This window comes from Salvelinus fontinalis, chromosome 9 (genome assembly GCF_029448725.1).
Source record: "Salvelinus fontinalis isolate EN_2023a chromosome 9, ASM2944872v1, whole genome shotgun sequence".
Classification (NCBI taxonomy): domain Eukaryota; kingdom Metazoa; phylum Chordata; class Actinopteri; order Salmoniformes; family Salmonidae; genus Salvelinus; species Salvelinus fontinalis.
This window is the reverse complement of record NC_074673.1, coordinates 24,646,453-24,672,536: the sequence shown is the minus strand read 5'-3', so window position 1 is coordinate 24,672,536 and position 26,084 is coordinate 24,646,453. Positions and strand designations below refer to the sequence as shown.

The window sequence follows — 26,084 nt, the reverse complement described above, 5'->3', positions numbered from 1 at the left end:
CAAAATTTAATAATTACCTACAAACTTAACTACTCCCATCACCCCCAACCAAAATATCACCCACTTCCCATTCCCGTCCAACCTCTCTGACCCTGTAAAACAACCTCAATCTTTCTACATCATACATTTCACAAAATAATAACATATTCTTGGTTACACCTCCTCTATACACTGCAATCCAACAATTATCGCAACCATTTCTGTTGAATATACCGATAAATAAATAATTTGTTAGTCTCTTGCATAGATTAACATTAACGCCTGGTCCTGTCTTCCCAATTATGGGATCCTTTAAGTTCATTCAGCCTCATTTACTGCCTTCTAAAAAAACATGGCTGATATGCTTAAAATAATGTGGATTCTACTGATAACTGAGATGTACAAAATTTGGCATAAGGGGACGACAAGCAGATAAGAGTGTCACGCTGTAAAATGATAGGTGACAGGCGCAGGAATACATAATAGGGTTTTTTATTTCTCCACCCCAAAAAAGGTATGTCATGAAAACGAAAGGAACGAAACCCAAAACAAACACGTGAATATATACAGTTGAAGTCAGAAGTTTACATACACCTTTTAAACTCAGTTTTTCACAATTCCTGACATTTAATCCTCATCAAATTTCCTGTCTTAGGTCAGTTATCGAATCAAATTTTATTTGTCACATACACATGGTTAGCAGATGTTAATGCGAGTGTAGCGAAATGCTTGTGCTTCTAGTTCCGACAATGCAGTAATAACCAACAAGTAATCTAACCTAACAATTCCACAACTACTACCTTATACACACAAGTGTAAAGGGATAAAGAATATGTACATAAAGATATATGAATGAGTGATGGTACAGAACGGCATAGGCAAGATGCAGTAGATGGTATAGAGTACAGTATATACATATGAGATGAGTAATGTAGGGTATGTAAACATAAAGTGGCATAGTTTAAAGTGGCTAGTGATACATGTATTACATAAAGATGGCAAGATGCAGTAGATGATATAGAGTACAGTATATACATATACATATGAGATGAGTAATGTAGGGTATGTAAACATTATATTAAGTGGCATTGTTTAAAGTGGCTAGTGGTACATTTTTACATAATTTCCATCAATTCCCATTATTAAAGTGGCTGGAGTTGAGTCAGTATGTTGTCAGCGGCCACTAAATGTTAGTGGTGGCTGTTTAACAGTCTGATGGCCTTGAGATAGAAGCTGTTTTTCAGTCTCTCGGTCCCTGCTTTGATGCACCTGTACTGACCTCGCCTTCTGGATGATAGTGGGGTGAACAGGCAGTGGTTTGGGTGGTTGTTGTCCTTGATGATCTTTATGGCCTTCCTGTGACATCGGGTGGTGTAGGTGTCCTGGAGGGCAGGTAGTTTGCCACCGGTGATGCGTTGTGCAGACCTCACTACCCTCTGGAGAGCCTTACGGTTGTGGGCGGAGCAGTTGCCGTACCAGGCGGTGATACAGCCCGACAGGATGCTCTCGATTGTGCATCTGTAGAAGTTTGTGAGTGCTTTTGGTGACAAGCCAAATTTCTTCAGCCTCCTGAGGTTGAAGAGGCGCTGCTGCGCCTTCTTCACAATGCTGTCTGTGTGGGTGGACCAATTCAGTTTGTCTGTGATGTGTACACCGAGGAACTTAAAACTTTCCACCTTCTCCACTACTGTCCCGTCGATGTGGATAAGGGGGTGCTCCCTCTGCTGTTTCCTGAAGTCCACAATCATCTCCTTTGTTTTGTTGACGTTGAGTGTGAGGTTATTTTCCTGACACCACACTCCGAGGGCCCTCACCTCCTCCCTGTAGGCCGTCTCGTCGTTGTTGGTAATCAAGCCTACCACTGTAGTGTCATCCGCAAACTTGATGATTGAGTTGGAGGCGTGCATGGCCACGCAGTCGTGGGTGAGAGGGCTCAGAGCGCACCCTTGTGGGGCCCCAGTGTTGAGGATCAGCGGGGTGGAGATGTTGTTACCTACCCTCACCACCTGGGGGCGCCCCGTCAGGAAGTCCAGAACCCAGTTGCACAGGGCGGGGTCGAGACCCAGGGTCTCGAGCTTGATGACGAGTTTGGAGGGTACTATGGTGTTAAATGTGGAGCTGTAGTCGATGAACAGCATTCTCACATAAGTATTCCTCTTGTCCAGATGGGTTAGGGCAGTGTGCAGTGTGGTTGCGATTGCGTTGTCTGTGGACCTATTGGGGCGGTAAGCAAATTGGAGTGGGTCTAGGGTGTCCGGTAGGGTGGAGGTGATATGGTCCTTGACTAGTCTCTCAAAGCACTTCATGATGACGGAAGTGAGTGCTACGGGGCGGTAGTCGTTTAGCTCAGTTACCTTAGCTTTCTTGGGAAGTTAGTTAGGATCACCACCTTGTTTTAAGAATGTGAAATGTCAGAATTATAGTAGAGATAATTATTTATTTCAGCTTTTATTTCTTTCATCACATTCCCAGTGGGTCAAAGTTTACATATACTCAATTAGTATTTGGTAGCATTGCATTTAAATTGTTTAACTTGGGTCAAAAATGTCAGGTATCCTTCCACAAGCTTCCCACAATAAGCTGGGTGAATTTTGGCCCGTTCCTCCTGACAGAGCTGGTGTAACTGAGTCAGGTTTGTAGGATCCTTGATCGTACACACTTTTTCAGTTCTGCCCACAAATTTTCAATAGATTTGAGGTCAGGGTTTTGTGACGGCAACTCCAATACCTTGACTTTGTTGTCCTTAAGCCATTTTGCCACAACTTTGGAAGTTTGCTTGGGGTCATTGCCCGTTTGGAAGACCCATTTGCGACCAAGCTTTAACTTCCTGACTGATGTCTTGAGATGTTGCTTCAATATATCCACATAATTTTCCGTCCTCTTGATGCCATCAATTTTGTGAAGTGTACCAGTCCCTCCTGCAGCAAAGCACTCCAACAACATGATGCTGCCACCCCCGTGCTTCACGGTTGGGATGGTGTTCTTCAGCTTGCAAACATCCCCCTTTTTCCTCCAAACATAACAATGGTCACTATGGCCAAACAGTTATTTTGTTGTTTCATCAGACCAGAGGACATGTCTCCAAAAAGTATGATCTTTGTCCCCATGTGCAGTTGCAAACCGTAGTCTGGCTTTTTTATGGCGGTTTTGGAGCAGTGGCTTCTTCCTTGCTGAGCGGCCTTGCAGGTTATGTCGATTTAGGACTCGTTTTACTGTGGATACAGATACTTTTGTACCTGTTTCCTCCAGCATCTTCACAAGGTCCTTTGCTGTTGTTCTGGGATTCATTTGCACTTTTAGCACCAAAGTATGTTCATCTCTAGGAGGCAGAACGCGTCTCCTTCCTGAGCGGTAAGACGGCTGCATGGTCCCATGGTGTTTAAACGTGCGTACTATTGTTTGTACAGATGAACGTGGTACCTTCTGGCGTTTGGAAATTGCTCCCAAGGATGAACCAGACTTGTGGAGGTCTACATTTTTTTTCTGAGGTCTTGGCTGATTTTTTTTTTTTTCCCATGATGTCAAGCAAAGAGGCACTGAGGTTGAAAGTAGGCCTTGAAATACATCCACAGGTACACCTCCAATTGACTCAAACGATGTAATTTGGCCTATCAGAAGCTTCTAAAGCCATGACATCATGGTCAACTTCGTGTATGTAAACTTCTGACCCACTGGAATTGTGATATATAAGTGAAATAATCTGTCTGTAAACAATTGTTGGAAAGATTACTTGTGTCATGCACAAAGTAGATCCTAAGTCCTAACCGACTTGCCAAAACTATAGTCGTTAACAAGAAATTTGTAGAGTGGTTGAAAAACAAGTTTTAATGACACCAACCTAAGTATAAGTAAACTTCCGACTGCAACTGTATACAGTTGCAGTCGGAAGTTTATATATGTTTGTATATATGTATATAAACTCAGGAAAAAAAGAAACGTCCCTTTTTCAGGACCGTCTTTCAATGATAATTCGTAAAAATCCAAATAACTTCACAGGTCTTCATTGTAAAGGGTTTAAACACTGTATCCCATGCTTGTTCAATGAACCATAAACAATTAATGAACATGCACCTGTGGAACGGTCATTAAGACACTAACAGCTTACAGACGATATGCAATAGGGGTGGCAGGTAGCCTAGTGGTTAGAGCGTTGGATTTACAAGATCGAATCCCTGAGCTGACAAGGTAAAAATCTGTCATTCTGACCCTGAACAAGGCAGTTAACCCAGTTAACCCTGACAGTGAACAGGGCAGTTCCTAGGATGTCATTGAAAATAAGAATTTGTTACATGCCTAGTTTTAAAAAATGTCACAGGTCACAGTTATGAAAACTTAGGACACTAAAGAGGCCTTCCTACTGACTCTGAAAAACACCAAAAGAAAGATGCCCAGGGTCACTACTCTGGACGGCTCTGACTTAGAATACGTGGACAACTACAAATACCTAGGTGTCTGGTTAGATGTGTAACAACACCTGCACAGGATCAGTACATCTGAACATCACACCTGTGCGACAGGTACAGGATGGCAACAACAACTGCCTGAGTTACACCAGGAATGCACAATCCCTCCATCAGTGCTCAGACTGTCTGCAATAGGCTGAGAAAGGCTGGACTGAGGGCTTGTAGGCCTGTTGTAAGGCAGGTCCTCACGAGACATTACCAGCAACAATGTCGCCTATGGGCACAAACCCACTGTCGATGGACCAGACAGGACTGGCAAAAAGTGTTCTTCACTGACGAGTTGCAGTTTTGTCTCAACAGGGATGATGGTTGGATTCGCGTTTATCGTCGAAGGAATGAGCGTTACACCGAGGCCTGTACTCTGGAGCAGGATCGATTTGGTGGAGGGTCATGGTCTGGGGCGGTGGGTCATCGGACTGAGCGTGTTGTCATTGCAGGCCATCTCAACGCTGTGCGTTACAGGGAAGACATCCTCCTCCCTCATGTGGTACCCTTCCTGCAGACTCATCTAGCATGACAATGCCACCAGCCATACTACTCGTTCTGTGCGTGATTTCCTGCAAGACAGGAATGCCAGTGTTCTGCCATGGACAGCGAAGAGCCTGGGTCTCAATCCCATTGAGCACGTCTGGGACCTGTTGGATCGGAGGGTGAGGGCTAGGGCCATTCCCCCCAGAAATGTCCTGGAACTTGCAGGTGCCTTGGTGGAAGAGTAGGGTAACATCTCACAGCAAGACCTGGCAAATCTGGTGCAGTCCATGAGGAGGAGATGCACTACAGTACTTAATGCAGCTGGTGGCCACACCAGATACTGACTGTTACTTTTGATTTTGACCCCCCCCCCCCCTTATATATATATATATATATATATATATATATATATATATATATATATATATATATATATATATATATATATATATATAACCCAAACAAAAGAGCGAGATGTAAACCTCTAAATAATACGGGACGAGACACGTCATAACAAGTGCACAATAACACGTAGCACTAAAGCCGATACAACAGAGCACAGGTACTCACAAGACCAACGGATATGGGCCAATAATCAACAAGGACAATGGGGAACAGAGGGCACATATACAGTATACACATACTAATCAGGGGGAATGGGAACCAGGTGTGCATAATGAGACAAGACAGTCCAGGGTCGGTGGTACTGAATCTAATTCAATGACGCCCTCTGGAGCTGGTGAACGGAATGATCAGCAGTTATGGGGGGATCCGTGACAGTACCTCCTCCTGACGCGCTGCACCAGCAGTGGGACCACACCGGCCTTGGGAACAACCACAGGGACGCGGTGCGGGTCGGTCAGGGCGCCAACTGTGAAAATCCCTGGTCAGCGAAGCATCCAGGATGTCCACCGCAGGAACCCAGCAACGCTCCTCTGGGCCATACCTCTCACAGTCGATGAGGTACTGGATACACCCCGCCCGATGCCTCAAATACCGGACCTCCCTCGATGTCCAGAGGAGGAGGCGGGCGTCACTGGGTCCAGCCTCAGCAAGGGGACCAGGCACCACTGGTCTGAGGAGAGACACATGAAAAGTCGGGTTAATTTGGTAATCAGCAGAGAGTTGCAAACAGTAGGTTACCTCATTAACCCTCCTCAGGACTTTAAACGGCCCCACAAACCGTGGGCTCAGCTTCGGGCAGGGCAGGCGGAGGGGCAAGTTCCAGGTAAAGAGACAGACCCGGTCGCCTGGAGAAGAAACAGGTGCCTCACTGCGGTGGTGGTTGGCCTGTTCCTTGTGCTAACGCACGGCCCGCTGGAGACGAGTGTGCGCAGCATTCCAGGTCTCCTCAGCGCACCGAAAACACTCGTTCACTGCAGGGGCCTCAGTCTGGCTCAGATGCCAAGGTGCCAGGGTCGGCTAATTTAAAAAATATATATATTTAACCAGGTAGGCTAGTTGAAAACAAGTTCTCATTTACAACTGCGACCTGGCCAAGATAAAGCAAAGCAGTGCGACACAAACAACAACACACAGTTACACATGGAATAAACAAGCATACAGTCAATAACACAATAGAAAAAAAAGAAAGTCTATATACAGTGTGTGCAAATGGCGTGAGGAGGTAAGGCAATAAATAGGCCATAGTAGCGGAGTAATTACAATTTAGCAAATTAACACTGGAGTGATAGATGAGCAGATGATGATGTGCAAGTAGAAATACTGGTGTGCAAAAGAGCAGAAAAGTAAATAAAACAATATGGGGATGAGGTAGGTAGATTGGGTAGGCTATTTACAGATGGGCTATGTACAGCTGCAGCGATCGGTTAGCTGCTTAGATAGCTGATGTTTTAAGTTAGTGAGGGAAATATAAGTCTCCAGCTTCAGTGATTTTTGCAATTTTTTCCAGTCATTGGCAGCAGAGAACTGGAAAGAAAGTCAGCCAAAGGAGGTGTTGGCTTTGGGGATGACCAGTGAGATATACCTGCTGGATCACGTGCTACGGGAGGGTGTTGTTATCGTGACCAGTGAGCTGAGATAAGGCCGAGCTTTACCTAGAACAAACTTACAAATGACCTGGAGCCAGTGGAACTGGCGACGAATATATAGCGAGGGCCAGCCGACTAGAGCATACAGGTCGCAGTGGTGGGTGGTATAAGGGGCTTTGGTGACTAAACGGATGACATTGTGATAGACTGCATCCAGTTTGCTGAGTAGAGTATTGGAAGCTATTTTGTAAATGACATCGCCGAAGTCGAGGATCGGTAGGATAGTCAGTTTTACGAGGGTATGTTTGGGTGGCGTGAGTGAAGGACGCTTTGTTGTGAAATAGGAAGCCGATTCTAGATTTGATTTTGGATTGGAGATGTTTATTATGAGTCTGGAAGGAGAGTTTATAGTCTAGCCAGACGCCTAGGTATTTGTAGTTGTGTCACGACTTCCCCCGAAGTTGGTCCCTCTCCTTGTTCCGGCGGCGTTCGGCGGTCGATGTCATCGGTCTTCTAGCCATCACCGCTCCACCTTTAATTTTTCCATTTGTTTTGTCTTGTTTTCCACACACCTGGTTTACATCTCCTCATGATTCCTATGTGTATTTAGCCCTCTGTTCCCTCCATGTCTGTGTGGGGTATTGTTTATCGTCTAGGTCGGCACGCTTCCGGCTGGGTTGCGCCGGGTTTTATTTGTACCCGTGATTTGTGGAAGCCGGTACTTTGTACTTGGCTGTTGTACTTTATGCTGCCTCACTTGTTCTTTGGGCATTTGTTTTTGTGACGCGGTTGCTTTCTGTTCTTACTATTGCCTCAGTAAAGTTCTTCTTTGTTCACTCATCTCTGCTCTCCTGCACCTGCCTTCCATTTACACCCACCGTATGACAGAATACCCCACCTCGATGCAGTCAGCAGGAGCAGGTGCCCCTGTTATAGGGGTAGAGGAGCGCGTCCAGGAGCACGCAGTGATGCTCCACCATCTCGGCGCCGCCATGGACCGCATCGTCCAAGCAATGGACCGCTGGGAGAGACAGGAAGTCCCTCCAGCACCCCCACCAGCACAACAGGGGCCTCCACTACTCGCTCCCCCTGCACCCGGTTCCAGTGGGCTTCGTCCCGCCCTCCCCAGGGAGTATGATGGGACGGCTGCCCGCTGCCAGGGTTTCCTGTTGCAGTTGGAGTGGCGACCGTCCACCCGGCTCCCTCGGCCCGTGAGAGAGTGTCCGCCCTCGTCTCGTGCCTCTCGGGGAAAGCCCTGGAGTGGGCCAACGCCGTGTGGGTGGAAGGAGATGCGGTGCTGGACCACTTCGAGAAGTTCACACGTTGTTTCCGGGCAGTCTTCGACCACCCGCCGGCGGGTGAACGTCTCGTCCACCTGCGGCAGGCGACAAGGAGCGCCCAGGAGTTCGCTATGGACTTTCGGACCCTGGCCGCCGGAGCGGGATGGGCCCTGATCGACCACTATCGCTGCAGGATGTCCGTCGGGAGTTGGCCTGCAGGGACACCACCCTCACATTTGACCAGCTGGTGGACGTGTCCATCCGACTGGATAACCTGCTGGCAACCCGCGGACATCCAGATCGGGCTCTGTTGGTTCCATCCTCCAGCACCAACGCTCCGATACCTATGGAGCTGGGAGGTGCTGCACGTAGGCATGCCGGAGGAGGAGCCTTCGCGTGCACCATCTGTGGCCACAGAGGTCACACTGCCGGCCGGTGTCGAGTTGGTTCCTCTGGCGGTCGAGGCAGCAGGCAGGGCACTCTAGCGTCACCCCAGGTGAGCCGGCACCATTCTCACCTAGAGCCCTCTGTTGCCACCTGTTTTTGCATGTCATTTTTCCTGAGTTTTCCCCGCATTCCCTGCATAAGGCGCTCGTCGATTCAGGCATGGATGGGAATTTCATAGACAGAGCATTCGCTCATAGTTTAGGGATCCCCATTGTTCCAGTGGCTGTTCCCTTCCCAGTTCACACTCTAGATTGCCGACCCTTAGGGTCCGGGTTTGTTAGGGAGGCCACCGCTCCCCTGGGTATGGTGACGCAGGGGGGTCACAAGGAGAGAATCAGTCTCTTCCTCATTGACTCTCCTGCATTTCCCGTGGTGCTAGGCCTTCCCTGGTTAGCCTGTCATGACCCCACTGTCTCATGGCAGCGGAGTACTCTTACGGGGTGGTCGCGTGAGTGCTCGGGGAGGTGTTTAGGGGTTTCCGTTGGTGCTACTACGGTGGAAAGTCCAGACCAGGTCTCCACCGTACGCATTCCCCCCGAATTTTCCAATTTGGCTCAAGTATGACAAGTTGTCCACATATTCTAGGTCAGAACCGTCCAGAGTAGTGATGCTAGTCAGTCGGGCGGGCGGGTGCGAGCAGCGAACAGTTGAAAAGCAGGCATTTGGTTTTACTAGCGTTTAAAAGCAGTTGGAGGCCATGGAAGGAGTGTTGTATGGTATTGAAGCTCGTTTGGAGGTTAGTTAATACAGTGTCCAAAGAAGGGCCAGATGTACACAGAATGATGTCGTCTGTGTAGAGGTGGATCAGGGAATCACCCGCAGCAAGAGCAACATCGTTGATATATACAGAGAAAAGAGTCGGCTCGAGAATTGAACCTTGTGGTACCCCCATAGAGACTGCCAGAGGTCCGGACAACAGGCCCTCCGATTTGACACACTGAACTCTGTCTGAGAAGTAGTTAGTGAACCAGGCGAGGCAGTCGTTTGAGAAACCAAGGCTATTGAGTCTGCCGATAAGAATACGGTGATTGACAGAGTCGAAAGCCTTGGCCAGGTCGATGAAGACGGCTGCAGAGTACTATCTTTTATGGATGGCGGTTATGATATTGTTTAGTACCTTGAGCGTGGCTCAGGTGCACCCGTGACCAGCTCGGAAACTGGATTGCACAGCGGAGAATGTACGGCGGAAATCGAAATGGTCAGTGATCTGTTTATTAACTTGGCTTTTGAAGACTTTAGAAAGGCAGGGCAGGATGGATATAGGTCTATAACAGTTTGGGTCTAGAGTGTCCCCCCCTTTGAAGAGGGGGATGGCCGTGGCAGCTTTGTAATCTTTAGGGATCTCGGACAATACGAAAGAGAGGTTGAACAGACTGTCAATAGGGGTTGCAAAAATTGCGGCAGATCATTTTAGAAAGAGAGGGTCCAGATTGTCTAGCCCAGCTGATTTGTATGGGTCCAGGTTTTGCAGCTCTTTCAGAACATCTGCTATCTGGATTTGGGTGAAGGAGAAGCTGGGGAGAATTGGGCAAGTAGCTGTGGGGGTGCGGCGCTATTTGCCGGGATTGGGGTAGCCAGGAAGAAAGCATGGCCAGCCGTAGAGAAATGCTTATTGAAATTCTTGATTATTGTGGATTTATCGGTGGTGACAGTGTTACCTAGCCTCAGTGCAGTGGGCAGCTTGGAGGAGGTGCTCTTATTCTCCATGGACTTTACAGTGTCCCAAAACTTTGGAGTTAGAGCTAAAGGATGCAAATTTCTGTTTGAAAAAGCTAGTCTTTGCTTTCCTGACTGACTGCATGTATTGGTTCCTGACTTCCCTAAAAAGTTGCATATCGCGGGGACTATTCAATGCTAGTGCAGTCCGCCACAGGATGTTTTTGTGCTGATCGGGGGGAGTCAGGTGTGGAGTGAACCAAGGGCAATATCTGTTCTTAGTTTTTTTTAAATTGAAAGGGGCATGCTTATTTAAGATGGTGAGGAAATTACTTTTAAAGAACGACCAGGCATCCTCGGCTGACGATACCGCAACACGCACTGGAAAGGAGTGAGGTTAGTGTAGGAGTGGCGGAGGGAATTCTGTGCGTAGTCAGCCCAAGGTAGAAAATCCGCCCACTCCCCTGGTCGGTCCTGACAGTAACACCTCAGAAACCTGCCCACTTCCTGATTGACCCTCTCCACCTGCCCATTAGCTTTAGGACGGTACCCAGAGGTGAGATTGACTGTGACCCTCCAAGCGTTCCATGAACACTTTCCATACGCGTGAGGTGAACAGATGGCCACGGTCTGACACAATGTCCTCCCAGAAGAAGTGGTAAAAAGATACTCGGCAGTTTGTATGGCTGACGGGAGCCCAGGCAAAGGAAGGAGGCGACAAGCTTTGGAAAACCTGTTCACAACAATGAGAACGGTGGTGTTCCACTGGGAGGGGGGAAGGTCAGTGACAAAGTCCACCGACAGGTGAGACCAGGGCCATTGTGGAACCGGCAGGGGAAGGAGCATTCCATAAGGGTGGTGTTCTGGGTGTCTTTGACTGGGCCCAGATGGAGCAGGAAGAGAAGTAAACCCTGGCTTTCCGTCATAAAAAAATTATTGTTCCGTCCGGTATAATATAAGGAGTTTGAAATGATTTATACTTTTACTCAAGTATTTAGTCATTTTTCCACCACTGGATGTGGCTGGGGGTTAAAGCGTTTATTTCACATTACCCATCAATTTAGACAATTGTGTCTGGGTAAGCATCATCTAATATTTATAAAATATATTTTTCTGGACACTTTCTGTTTACCTGGAATTTTTCCTTATTGTGGGCTACTACCACTTTTAGTATTAATCTTTACCACACTACTCACATGACCTCGTGTGAATCTTTAAAGAGAGGGGTGGAGCTGGCTTAAGAGAGTGTGAACAATGCTGAATGGGTGTAGACAAAGGTGAGCTCTTTAGTAGGTACCAAATCATTCAAAGGTCCTTTTCTCAAAAGTGAGTTTACAAGTGTGTCAACTTTCAAAGTAGAAATACTTTCCTATTGTTCCTCAAAAATGCTATGTATGATATACCATTTTGTGACTCTGAGTCTCTACTTTTATCTAATGTAAAAAAAAATAATAATCAAATTTAGCTACATAAGACCGAATGCAGGTGGGGAGTCACAAATCGAGTAAACCTAAATGGCACCCAAACAACAACAAAAACTCCTCCAACTGAAATCCTTTAAATTTAAAATGTTATTAAATACAAAAATGTAGAATTTCTTGGTTGCTAAAATTGTAATAGTTCACCTAATTTCAGTTTGTGACAAAACAAGCAAGTATTGTGAAGATAATCATTGTCCCATCTAAACTGCTGTGAAATATATTTTCCATAACCAAAACTATTGTATTTTCAGCTGTTTGTAGCTGGTGTTCAAAACCCGAAAGTAAAAGATGCAAAAACTAAACTTAAGAACGGGAAGCACAGAAATAGTGCACATAGATCAGATCTATCACTTCTTAGTTTTGCTTTCAATGAGAATGACAGATCTATAACACTTATTTCTATGTGAATTTGGTCACGTCGTTCAAAAAGTTAAATATTGCAGCTTTAAAGAGGTTTTTCTCATTTTATTAAATTAAAATTCATTTTTTTTAAATTACAAAGTCAAAAAACTTTTGCTGTGGATTGGAGGGAAGAGGTCCCTGAACCAATAACAGTTGGGTGTATTCATGCAAGTCAAATGGAATGGAAGTGTCACGACTTCCGCCGAAGTTGGCTCCCCTGCCTGTTCAGGCGGTGCTCGGCGGTCGTCGTCACTGGTCTACTAGCCGCCACCGATCCCTTTTTCGTTGTCTGTTTGTTTTGTCTTATTAGTTGCACCTGTGTCTATTTTGTGTGCTTGATGGGCTTCCTTATTTATAGTATGTTTACCCGCCCTTGTTTTGTGCAGGATTATTTTTATGTTACATGTGTATGATATTTGGTGTTCGTGCTCCGGACCTGGTACCCTGTGTGTTTGGATTGGTCCACATTTTTTCCGCGCCCTGTGTTGTGGGCATTGTTTTTCGGTGCGTTATTAAAGTGCACCTCTTCCTGTGGAACTTATGCTCTCTGCGCCTGATTCTTCCTCACGCACCTAGTCTCTCGTGACAGGAAGCTATTTAAGTTTTAAGGAAGTATTTTTTTAATGTAAAGTCAATTAAAATTCATAGAAAATAGACTAAGTCAAAAGACACAAAAGGAATTGCAGTGGATTGTAGGCGAGGTCCAAGAACAGTTGGTTGTATTCATGCAAGGCAAATGGGGTGGAAGCTATGAATTTCCCTCAAAGAATTTCAGTTGACTGAATTGACATTGAAATTACACATAATGCAGTCATTTCAAGCAATGCATAGCCCATGTGAAGTTTCATGTAGTCTACTCGCATTAATTTCAAAACATCACCATTTTTGTTGTGGTGTGACATAGGCCTACCTGTTACAATGCAGGCCAAAGGTGCAAGGCAGGCTAATGGTGGATCATTAACTGATAGACAAACAATGACAAGTAGTCTGTGTACCCTATAGCATAATAGGGCATAGTACAAAGGTTTAGTTAAGTAAGTGAGTGACAGGTATTCAGCCAGATGGTGTCAGAGCCATATATACTGTAGCCTAGAGCTGTGGTGTATACAGTATAGCCTAGTGACGACACTGGTAAGGTGAAACAAGTACAGCAAAAATATCATACAACTTTAGGGTGTATCAAATAAAATCTAATTGTATTTGTCACATACACATGGTTAGCAGATGTTAATGCGAGTGTAGCGAAATGCTTGTGCTTCTAGTTCCGACAATGCAGTAATAACCAACAAGTATATATGAATGAGTGATGGTACAGAACGGCATAGGCAAGGTGCAGTAGATGGTATCGAGTACAGTATATACATATGAGATGAGTAATGTAGGGTATGTAAACATATAAAAGTGGCATTGTTTAAAGTGGCTAGTGATACATGTATTACATCAAGATGGCAAGATGCAGTAGATGGTATAGAGTACAGTATATACATATGAGATGAGTAATGTAGGGTATGTAAACATTATATGAAGTGGCATTGTTTAAAGAGGCTAGTGATAAAACATTTTCATCCATTTTTACATTGTTAAAGTGGCTGGAGTTGAGTCAGTATGTTGGCAGCAGCCACTCAATGTTAGTGATGGCTGTTGAACAGTCTGATGGTAGTTTGCCCCCGGTGATGCGTTGTGCAGACCTCACTACCCTCTGGAGAGCCTAGCGGTTGTGGGCGGAGCAGTTGCCGTACCAGGAGGTGATACAGCCCGACAGGATGCTCTCGATTGTGCATCTGTAGAAGTTTGTGAGTGCTTTTGGTGACAAGCCGAATTTCTTCAGCCTCCTGAGGTTGAAGAGGCGCTGCTGCGCCTTCTTCACAACGCTGTCTGTGTGGGTGGACCAATCCAGTTTGTCCGTGATGTGTATGCCGAGGAACTTAAAACTTACTACCTTCTCCACTACTGTCCCGTTAATGTGGATAGGGGGGTGCTCCCTCTGCTGTTTCCTGAAGTCCACGATCATCTCTTTTGTTTTGTTGACGTTGAGTGTGATTTTCCTGACACCACACTCCGAGGGCCCTCACCTCCTCCCTGTAGGCCGTCTCGCCGTTGTTGGTAATCAAGCCTACCACTGTAGTGTCGTCTGCAAACTTGATGATTTAGTTGGAGGTGTGCAAGGCCACGCAGTCGTGGGTGAACAGGGAGTACAGGAGAGGGCTCAGAACGCACCCTTGTGGGGCTCCAGTGTTGAGGATCAGCGGAGTGGAGATGTTGTTACCTACCCTCACCACCCGGGGGCGGCCCGTCAGGAAGTCCAGTAACCAGTTGCACAGGGCGGGGTCGAGACTCAGGGTCTCGAGCTTGATGACGAGTTTGGAGGGTACTATGGTGTTAAATGTGGAGCTGTAGTCGATGAACAGCATTCTCACATAGGTATTCCTCTTGTCCAGATGGGTTAGGGCAGTGTGCAGTGTGGTTGTGATTGCGTCGTCTGTGGACCTATTGGGGCGGTAAGCAAATTGGAGTGGATCTAGGGTGTCAGGTAGGGTGGAGGTGATATGGTCCTTGACTAGTCTCTGTATGTTGGCCTATGCCTATGTTGGCCTTGGCCTATGCCATAATAATAATAATAATAATGGCAAAGGCTTAACATTGTTATTTGCAAAGGCTACATTCACATCTATAAAATGTGAAGGACAAAAGAAATGGCCATTGCAGAATAATTTACAGTGGTAGGCTAAAAACTTTAACCTAAAATATATGATAATGCAGTTTTGCTTCTATAGGGTATATGTAATTGAGTTGTTAGAAACTCAGCAAAAAAAGAAACATCCTCTCACTGTCAACTGTGTTTATTTTCAGCAAACTTAACATGTGTAAATATTTGTATGAACATAACAAGATTCAACAACTGAGACATAAAGTGAACAAGTTCCACAGACATGTGACTAACATAAATGGAATAATGTGTCCCTGAACAAAGGGGGGGGGGGGGGGGTCAATATCAAAAGTTACAGTCAGTATCTGGTGTGGCCACCAGCTGCATTAAGTACTGCAGTGCATCTCCTCCTCATGGACAGCACCAAATTTGCCAGGTCTTGCTGTGAGATGTTACACCACTCTTCCACCAAGGCACCTGCAAGTTCCAGGACATTTCTGGGGGGAATGGCCCTAGCCCTCACCCTAGCCCTCGTGCCTTAGCCCTCGTGCTCAATGGGATAGAGATCCGGGCTCCTCGCTGGCCATAGCAGAACACTGACATTCCTGTCTTGCAGGAAATCATGCACAGAACGAGCAGTATGGCTGGTGGCATTGTCATGCTGGAGGGTCATGTAAGGATGAGCCTGCAGGAAGGGTACCACATGAGGGAGGAGGATCTCTTCCCTGTGGCGCACAGCGTTGAGATTGCCTGCAATGACAACAAGCTCAGTCCGATGATGCTGTGACACACCGCCCCAGAACATGACGGACCCTCCACCTCCAAATCGATCCCGCTCCAGAGTACAGGCCTCGGTGTAACGCTCATTCCTTTGACGATAAACATGAATCCGACCATCACCCCTGTGAGACAAAACCGCGACTCTTCAGTGAAGAGCACTTTTTGCCAGTCCTGTCTGGTCCATTGACGGTGGGTTTGTGCCCATAGGCAAAGTTGTCTCACAGTACTGACATTACAATTTATTGCCCTGGCCAGATCTGCAGTCCTCATACATTCTTGCAGCATGCCTAAGGCACGTTCATGAAGATGAGCAGGGACCCTGGGCATCTTTCTTTTGGTGTTTTTCAGAGTCAGTAGAAAGGCCTCTTTAGTGTCCTAAGTTTTCATAACTGTGACCTTAATTGCCTACCATCTGTAAGCTGTTAGTGTCTTAACGACCGTTCCACAGGTGCATGTTCATTAATTGTTTATGGTTCATTGAACATGGGAAACAGTGTTTAAACCCTTTACAATGAAGATCTGTGAAGTTATTTGGATTTTTATGAATTATCTTTGAAAGACAGGGTCCTGAAAAAGGGACATTTCTTTTTTTGCTGAGTGTACATACGCATTTGACATGGCCTCAAAGTCATGTCTTTGGTCATTTAAGGACAACAACTCACACCAACAATGAATTTCCCCACCTTCCCTATTAGGTACAAAGGTAAACGGCACACCTGTAAGGTTTACTCTATAAAGCCTAAGCAAATCCTTTCAGTTCTACTCTTTCCCGCATTCTGTTGAAGTCTGGGGTTGCATAACAATAGGCGTGTCGCTGAGCACTCAATCATTGAATGTTGCGGCCATGAAGGAACCTACAAGCTTACTGAGTCTTTCCCTGTCAATTGGCCTACTATTTCTGTATACTTTGGCCGAATCCAATGGTGAGTAAGCTGATAACAGTCGTCGAAACATTGCATAGGCCAACAACTGTGGTCAGGAAATATAGAAGATACAGGATGTTGCCTAACTACCGTAGGCTGTGCAGCAGGTTGGTAGTTAAGTTTACACATTGTAGGCTAGGGCTGGCACAATTACCGTATAACCATGTAACCGATGGTTATTGATGAAGACGCCATGAAAATAAAATAACCATCATAACCGGAAAAATATATTTTGGGGGGGTCGAATGAACAGCTGACTGAATGACCACAATGCAGCAGCAGCACACATAGAAATAGCATGAATAGAACAGGCTTGGAACCACTAACCATGGCAATTTGACTGGTAATCTCATTTTTCACTCGCAATGACTGTAATAATTTCCATGGTAATGTAGAATGTTAATTCAAATTGTGTTAACTGATGTGACTCCTGTATTATACAACGGGTGGGTCTAATCCTGAATGCTGATTGGTTAAAAGTGCATTCCCGCCGGTGTCTATTCCACAGGTTGCCAGACAGTTTAATAACACATTTATAATGCGATTGAAATAAGCACAAGGTTTTTGGAGACTTGATTTAGGTCATTCCTGAAATACCACTCCTATCGTTTTTATATGGATGGTATTCAAGATAACATTTCTGATGTAATAAATGTGATCATTAATATGGGTAAATATCATATACATGCAACTGGAAAGGCATTTTCGAATCATTATTAATTAACAAAACATCTAAGAAGTAATTGCTGTCAGTCAATGTCTCACTACTTTTTATTTTAATGTGACCATTCTCTGATCCAATGGAAATTCCGTATCCCTTGAAATATAACCCCCTTATAGTTATTCATGTGTTTTCTTTGTCTAATAATCCTTAGTTTGTTCTGGATTTTTTTCCTCATGCAATAATGTACTTTGTGTTCAATGCAATAAAAAAAACACATTTAATGCTAGTGCTATGGGAGAGGTACTTTCGACATACTGTGGCCTATTGCTATAGCACAGATATACAGTATGGACAGAGGGTTACATTCAAAGCTGTTGACATGAGTTGTCCACAAGAATGGTATATGATCTGGATAAACATACTGAATTATACACTTTTAAAGGGTGTTGTGAAACCAATTTTTACTCAATGAAAAGGAGTAACCATACATCCCCCCTGTTTTTCGAAAGTAACACACCTATAACTAACTGCTTAACATCTCAACAGCACCTGTGGTCCAGACCAAACTGGGGGGACTGAGAGGGCAATATGTGAGCGTAAAAGGGAAGGAGACGGTGGTTCAGGCCTACCTGGGTGTGCCGTTTGCCAAACCACCTGTTGGCCCCCTGAGACTGGCCCCGCCCCAGCCTGTGGAGGGATGGGAGGGAGTGAGGGACACCATCCAGCAGCCTCTCATGTAAGACCCAGCAAGGTCACAAACAAACCATTAATCTCAAGTTTCTGGTTATTTGAATAAGGGTTAGACAAACAATGAGATTGAATAAAATCAGACTTCTCAATGAGTTTTATGTTTTTCAGGTGTCTTCAAGACAGACAAATTACAAAAGACCTTTACTCCAATTTGTCCATGACAGTGGAAATCCCAGAGGTGTCAGAAGATTGTCTTTATCTCAACATTTACACTCCAGTTAAACCTGCTGAGAAAACAAGGCTTCATGTAAGTAATATCAGACACATATAGCCAACAGTTGATTGACTTCCCAGTGATGCCGTTGAAACAATATAGAGTTGCGGGCTCCAGAAAGTTAGGTCACACGCGGTAGTGGCAGAATTTAATAATAAAGACGATATTTCCTGTATTACTGTAGGCCTACTGGGTTTTAAAAAAACAACATTTTAGTGCTTTAATGTTATTCTCATCAGCAATGCACTTTTCAATCCAAATTTGTCAGGTGTGTGTAGGCTACTTAAATGTATTATGTTTGTGAATTGTATTATGACAAATAATCATACTTTTTCAGTCAGTTATCGTAGTGAATGACTCACTACGCTTAGTGGAATACTTGTCAATGTGCAGTGAAGCTGTGCAGGGAAGATGTTTTCATCATTAGTCAAAGTTAACGATAACTGCTAAAAACGTCCAGATTATCAAAGGCTACAAGGCCACACATAAGCATAGTTCAGCTCAGAAAATATTTATTGTCCCCGAAGGGCAATTTGAGTTCAACATAAAATAAGTAAAAAAATACAAAAAACCTGAAACCATATAATACAACATATGTACGATGATAAGTGCAAAGTGAATCTAAATGCAGCTGGTATTTACTTTTTTCAGCATGTACTGCTTGTGTTCAGATGATCAGCATGTATTGCTTGTGTTTCTCAGGTCATGGTTTGGATCCATGGTGGCGGATTCGCCATTGGCTCTGGATCAGCATATGATGGTTCTGCTTTGGCTGCATACCAGGATGTGGTTGTAGTGCTGATCCAATACCGTTTGGGACTGCTGGGGTTCTTCAGGTAAGACTGAACCACTACTGAACCACACACAATTGGAGATTTTAAAGGGGTAATCCTTGTATATAGCCTCGTTATTGTTTTTGTTGCTTTACGATTTGCTTATTTATTTTTTTGTCTTAATTTTTAACTCTGCACCACTGTTGGGGGAATGTGCTCGTAAGTAAGCATTTCGCTGTGAAGTGTACACCTGTTGAATTTGGCGCATGTGACCAATAAAATTTGGTTTGATTTGGATGTGCAGTATTTCACAACCGGTTCCTCACCCTGAAAGTAGTCTATGAGCCAGGAGAAACTGTAATCCATGGTTCGCTTTTCTTTAAACAGCCACAACAAATGTCTGCTAATATTAGCCTCCGCTAACTAGAAATCAATGGAAGTGATATGGACAACTTTGAAATTTTCTAAATGTCATGGTCAAATCAACTTGATTATTTGGTTTGACATTCCGTAAAGGTGATTTGGCCTTTCTTAACATTGCACGGTTGCCCCTATACAAGTGTTGGATTTGTCTCCACTTGAGTTGCTGAACTGATATTTTTGCCATGGCGCAACTGGCTAAGAACATACTGTAGTGTGATTTTGCGAGGCAGAGGATCCAAGTTCAAGTGCCAGTAAGAACTTGTGAGGAAAGAAGCTATACTGTTAAAGGCCCAGTGCAGTCCAAAATGAGTTTTTCTTTTGTTTTGTATCATATTGAACAACAGCTGATGAAACTAACACTGCCAAAGTGTGATCAGTGTTATTTCCTGATAGTTACTGGTTGAAAATAGGGAGCCCAAGTGGTGCAGCGGTCTAAGGCATTGCATCTCAGTGCTAGAGGCGTCATTACAGACCCTGGTTCGATCCTGGGCTGTATCACAACTGGCCGTGATCGGGAGTCCCATAGGGCGGCGCACAATTGGCCCAGCATCATCCGGGTTAGGAGAGGGTTTGGCAGGGGTAGGCTGTCATTGAAAATAAGAATTTGTTCTAAACTGACTTGTTCAGTTAAATAAAACACGTCACTGTTTTGGGCTTGTTTTACTGGTTTTCCATATTTTCCATACAGCACAGGAGACAAGTATGCCCCAGGGAACATGGGACTACTTGACCAGGTGGAAGCCTTGCGGTGGGTCCAGGAGCACATCCACAACTTTGGTGGCGACTCCAAGTCGGTCACCATATTTGGAGAGTCTGCTGGTGGAGCAAGCGTATCGTTACTGGTGATGATCCATACACACACACACACACAGACAGATCCAAAATATATTACATATTTAGCAATTTATGTCAACTGTAAAATATAATTCTTCAAACATTTTGTCTATAATTTATATATTGTAACACTTATTTTACCAAATAATTTTGTATGAAACATATTTCCATCAATACAGTATATTGCATAATATTTTGAGTGAAATATCAGCCTGGTCTCATAGACTAGACGTAATATACAGTGGGGCAAAAAAGTATTTAGTCAGCCACCAATTGTGCAAGTTCTCCCACTTAAAAAGATGAGAGAGGCCTGTAATTTTCATCATAGGTACACTTCAACCATGACAGACAAAATAAGAAAAAAAATCCAGAAAATCACATTGTAGGATTTTTTATTAATTAATTTGCAAATTATGGTGGAAAATAAGTATTTGGTCACCTACAAACAAGCAAGATTTCTGGCTCTCACAGACCTGTAACTTCTTCTTTAACCTGTTATGGCTGCACGCTGAATATTGAAAAAACTGGAAAATGTGTGCACATTTTCAAACGGCCTCCTAAGAAACTTTTTATTTTCCAATATGCATATATTTACTACTGTTGGATAGATAACAGTCTGTAGTTTCTAAAAAGGTTTGAATTGTTTCTCTAAGTCGAACAGAAATATTTTTACAGCCATTTTCCCAGCCGAATTGAGTTTCCCAAAATGCGATGTGTCTCTTTAAGACCTTCTCTATCCCCGCTTCTTTATCTTCTCAATCCCCGCTTCTTTATCCCCCTCCCAATGACCACCCTCCCACTAACACCACCTAAATGAAGGGGCAGCACCGGGATAAGGGGCAGCACCGGGATAAGGGGCAGCACCGGGATAAGGGGCAGCACCGGGATAAGGGGCGGCGGGTCCTGGCCGAGGGACTCCGGCAGGTCCTGGCCGAGGGACTCCGGCAGGTCCTGGCCGAGGGACTCCGGCAGGTCCTGGCCGAGGGACTCCGGCAGGTCCTGGCCGAGGGACTCCGGCAGGTCCTGGCCGAGGGACTCCGGCAGGTCCTGGCCGAGGGACTCCGGCAGGTCCTGGCCGAGGGACTCCGGCAGGTCCTGGCCGAGGGACTCCGGCAGGTCCTGGCCGAGGGACTCCGGCAGGTCCTGGCCGAGGGACTCCGGCAGGTCCTGGCCGAGGGGCTCTGGCAGGTCCTGGCTGGACGGCTCTGGCAGGTCCTGGCTGGACGGCTCTGGCAGGTCCTGGCTGGACGGCTCTGGCAGGTCCTGGCTGGACGGCTCTGGCAGGTCCTGGCTGGACGGCTCTGGCAGGTCCTGGCTGGACGGCTCTGGCAGGTCATGGCAGGACGGCTCTGGCAGGTCATGGCAGGACGGCTCTGGCAGGTCATGGCAGGACGGCTCTGGCTGGTCATGGCAGGACGGCTCTGGCTGGTCATGGCAGGACGGCTCTGGCTGGTCATGGCAGGACGGCTCTGGCTGGTCATGGCAGGACGGCTCTGGCTGGTCATGGCAGGACGGCTCTGGCTGGTCATGGCAGGACGGCCCTGGCGTTAGGCAGACGGCAGACTCTGGCCGGCTGAGACGCACTATAGGCCTGGTGCGTGGTACCGGAACTGGAGGTACCGGGCTGGAGGCACGCACCTCAGGGCGAGTGCGGGGAACAGGAACTGGGCACACTGGACTCTCGTGGCGCACTCTAGGCCTGGTGCGTGGTACCGGAACTGGAGGTACCGGGCTGGAGACACGCACCATAGGGAGAGTGCGTGGAAGAGGAACAGGGCTCTGGAGATGCACTGGAAGCCTGGTGCGTGGTGTAGGCACTGGTGGTACTGAGCTGGGGTGGGAAGGTGGCGCCGGATATACCGGACCGTGAAGGAGGACACGTGCTCTTGAGCACCGAGCCTCCCCAACCTTACCAGGTTGAATGGTCCCCGTAGCCCTGCCAGTGCGGCGAGGTGGAATAGCCCGCACTGGGCTATGCAGGCGAACCGGGGACACCACCTGTAAGGCTGGTGCCATGTACGCCGGCCCGAGGAGACGTACTGGAGACCAGATACGTTGGGCCGGCTTCATGGCACTCGGCTCGATGCCCAACCTAGCCCTCCCAGTGCGGCAAGGTGGAATAGCCCGCACTGGGCTAAGCACGCGTACTGGGGACACCGTGCGCTTTACCGCATAACACGGTGTCTGACCAGTACGACGCCCTCTTACTCCACGGCAAGCCCGGGGAGTTGGCTCAGGTATCCAACCCGGCTTCTCCACACTCCCCTTTAGCCCCCCCCAAGAAATTTTTGGGTGAGCCTCTCAGGCTTCCAGCCGCTCTGCCTTGCTTTTGCCTCATAAAACCTCCTCTCCGCCTTTGCTGCCTCCAGCTCCGCTTTGGGGCGGCGACATTCCTCTGGTTCTGCCCAGGGTCCTTCTCCGTCCAGAATCTCCTCCCAAGTCCATTTCTCTTTTCCCCATTGCTGTAGTTCCTTCTCTCTCTCCTCAATCCGCTTGGTCCTGTTGTGGTGGGTGTTTCTGTTAAGGTAGTCAATGTTGTTCTCCTCCTCAAACGAGGAGGAGCATGGATAGGACCAAGATGCGGATTGAGGGAAATAAGCCATCTTTTAATGAAAACAGCAAACAAGACACTACAAAACTACAAAACAACAAACGTGACTAACCTTCAACTGTCCATGTGTGGACACAGGAACAAACACCCACAAAACCCCAGTGAAACCCTGGCTGCCTTAGTATGACTCTCAATTAGAGACAAACGATACACACCTGTCTCTAATTGAGAATCATACCAGGCCGAACACAAAAACCAACCTAGAAATACAAAACATAGACTGCCCACCCAAAACACACGCCCTGACCATAAACACATACAAAAACAACATAAAACAGGTCAGGACCGTTACAGTAACATATCATTTTGCAAATCGTAACATATTTTTCAAATTGCAATTCCAATCATACAGTATCATACAAACTGTAATTCGTAACAGGGGTTCCCAAACTTTTTTGGCCCATGACCTCATTTTGATATCTGAAAATTCTCATGTCCCCACCCATGTGAAAAAAAATCAACAACCGATGTTTACTTTTTTATTTGGGGATATGGCTACGGAGCTTCTCAATGTCAGTGAGTGTGGTCGACAATACGCAACTCATCTCTGCTGTCACATCCAACCTGGATCAATATTTGGTTTGATGCAGGCAAAAGCACTGAATCCAGCTTCACACAGATATGAGCTGGTGAACGGTAGCCTACAATTAATTTTATGGTGCTTTCAAGACAACTGGGAACTCGGAAAAATACGAGGTCAAATCATGACGTCAATGATCTTTAGGTTGGAAAGTCAGAGCTCTAGACAGAGTCCCGAGTTCCCTAGTTGGAATTCCGAGTTGGATGTCCATTCAAAATATTTTTTCCCACCCGGAGCTCGTTTCTTTCCGAGTTCCCAGTTGTCTTGAACGCACTGATGTCTGAGATTTCTGAGTTCCCAGTTGTTTTGAACGCGTCATTAATGCTCAGAGGGAGACGCCAGGCTATTCCCTTTGAGTCAGGAACCAAAACTCCTCCGTAGTGACCCGTGAATGCGTAGTCTGCAGCAATCGGTCACATGACAGCTCGATCAGCTGTTTGATTTAAATTACCGGAATGTCAAATGAGCCAGGATCACAGTCAAACGGATTGGGAAGTAGGTCCATCCCAAAGTGCTCTTCCAAGCATTGGAGGTGAGCAGTTATCACTCGTGTGGGACACTTACTGATGATGTTTTCTGTTATTTAATTTTCATTACACAGAACGTCAACCAAGTCTGTTTTTTTTACATCCGAAGTGAATGACAAAAGTTCCTCTCTGAATGAGAAAAATCTTTCCAACTCCCCCTCGATAACCACCAAGCCTCGGTGTGAAATAGAGCATTGTCATGCTCTGATCCCATATCTCCACAAATGTTTGCGAACAGACCTGCGTGCAGTGAATGTGGTTTGATGTAGTTAACAATCGAAGTTACCTGCTGCACTCTTTTTCTGCCAGTTGCTCTCGATGTATCATACAATGCGTCCATATGGCAAAGGGAAACACATTCATAACTAGAGTGCAGAGGCCTGACTGCCGTCCAATGATAGATGTAGCCCCATATGTGCAAAAGTCCACCATTCAATACCATATGTGACTCCCCACCTGGATTCGGTCTTATGTAGCAAAATTGGAAATTGTGTTTTTTACATTGGATAAAAGTAGAGACTCAGAGCTACAAAATGGAATATCATACTGCATTGTTGAGGAACAAAGGGAAAGTAATTCTGCTTTGAAAGATGATAAACTTGTAAACTCACTTATGAGAAAATGACCTTTGAATGTTTTGGTATCTAGTGAAGAGCTCTTCTTTGTCTACACCCATTCAGCATCGTTCACACCCTCTTAAGCTTTAGCCCCACCCATCTTGTTTCGACCTCGGAGCGTTCAGAGTGCACACTTGATGCTCTGGCCGATGATTTGTTTACCTATGGACAACATGAAAACAGCCCTTCTGCCGTTTCATGCTCGTGGAATCGTGAGAAAAAACAATTAACCTAGCTAGGTAAACAACTTGTAACAACACACGTCATGCAACGTTAGTTAATGAGCCAGCCAGCTAGTTAATTAAGCAACATTGAACATAGTGCCAAATCATGTTGTTACTACAGTACACCGCATGAATATGCTGGGAGCTAACCATCCAGATTCAATGTTAGCTAGGTAAAGTTAGACTCTAACTAGCGAAGCAAACAGCTGTGGGATATGAATAACAATGTCAGCTAGGTAGCCAGCCAGCTAACGTTAGCTAGCTAGCTAACAGTACACTTTAGCTTAAGACATGTAAACAATGAACCTAGCTAGGTAAACAACGTGTAAAATCACACGTCACGTAACGTTAGCTAACGAGCCAACCAGCTAAAGTCAGGAAGTTAAACAACTATGAACATAGTGCCAAATCATGTCATACTACACTGCATGAATATGGTGGGAGCTAACCAACCAGGTTCAATGTTTGCTAGCTAACATTAGGCTGTAACTAGCAAAGCAAACAGCTCTGGGATACGAATAACAACGTCAGCTAGGGAGCCAGCCAGCTAACGTTAGCTAGCTAACATTACACTTTAGCCTAATACATGTAGCTAGCTAGGGAAACAACGTGTAAAATCACACGTCACGTAACATTAGCTAACGAGCCAGCCAGCTATAGTTAGCTAGTTAAACAACAATGAATATAGTGCCAAATCATGTCCTTACTATACTGCATGAATATGCTGGGAGCTAACCAACCAGGTTCAATGTTAGCTAGCTAACATTTTGCTCTATCTAGCAAAGCAAACAGATATGGGATACGAGTAATAACATCCGCAAGGGAACCAGCCAGCTAACGTTACCAAGCTAGCTAACAGTACACTTTAGCTTGAAATGAAACCACTTTCTGTTAAAATTAGAAACATGTAATATCTGAAAATGTAGCTAGCTAACGGTAGACTATCTTACCTGTATACATCATCATGCATGATGGACGCGTCTCCCTGTCATGGATGCCATGCCATGCCACAAGACCTTAGTTTGAAGATGTAATCCGGAGACAGGTGTTTTATCCATCTCATACTCTAATTCCACAGCTCAAATAGACAGAAGCCTTCTATATGGCTGACCAATCCGAACTCTTCTCTCGGCATGTCCAGCCCACTCATTATCTCAGCCAGTCATGGCTAGTGGGAAGGTTTCTGTCGTACTTACAGATGGCATGCAAGTTTGTTATCAAGGCACATGAAAGGCATTTCTGCCAAAAAACGCATTTTGATAAAAAAAATTCAATAACGTTCAATCAGCTCTCCTGTCGTGACTTGCGACATATGCCTAGTTTCATGAATTGGGTCACATGTGCAAT

At 45.7% G+C, this 26,084-nt stretch overlaps 1 protein-coding gene across 1 annotated transcript in view; it reads left to right on the top strand.

The window, feature by feature from the left end:
• Positions 1 to 16,356: 16,356 nt before the first annotated feature.
• Positions 16,357 to 26,084, top strand: part of ces2b (carboxylesterase 2b) — a 42,818-nt gene continuing 33,090 nt past the window's right edge. Inside the window, exons 1-5 of the mRNA XM_055933836.1 lie at positions 16,357 to 16,520; positions 17,731 to 17,920; positions 18,043 to 18,181; positions 18,851 to 18,984; positions 20,033 to 20,186. Of these exons, the coding sequence (XP_055789811.1) occupies positions 16,442 to 16,520; positions 17,731 to 17,920; positions 18,043 to 18,181; positions 18,851 to 18,984; positions 20,033 to 20,186 (696 nt within the window). The 5' untranslated portion in view covers positions 16,357 to 16,441. The remainder of the gene's footprint in view (positions 16,521 to 17,730; positions 17,921 to 18,042; positions 18,182 to 18,850; positions 18,985 to 20,032; positions 20,187 to 26,084) is intronic.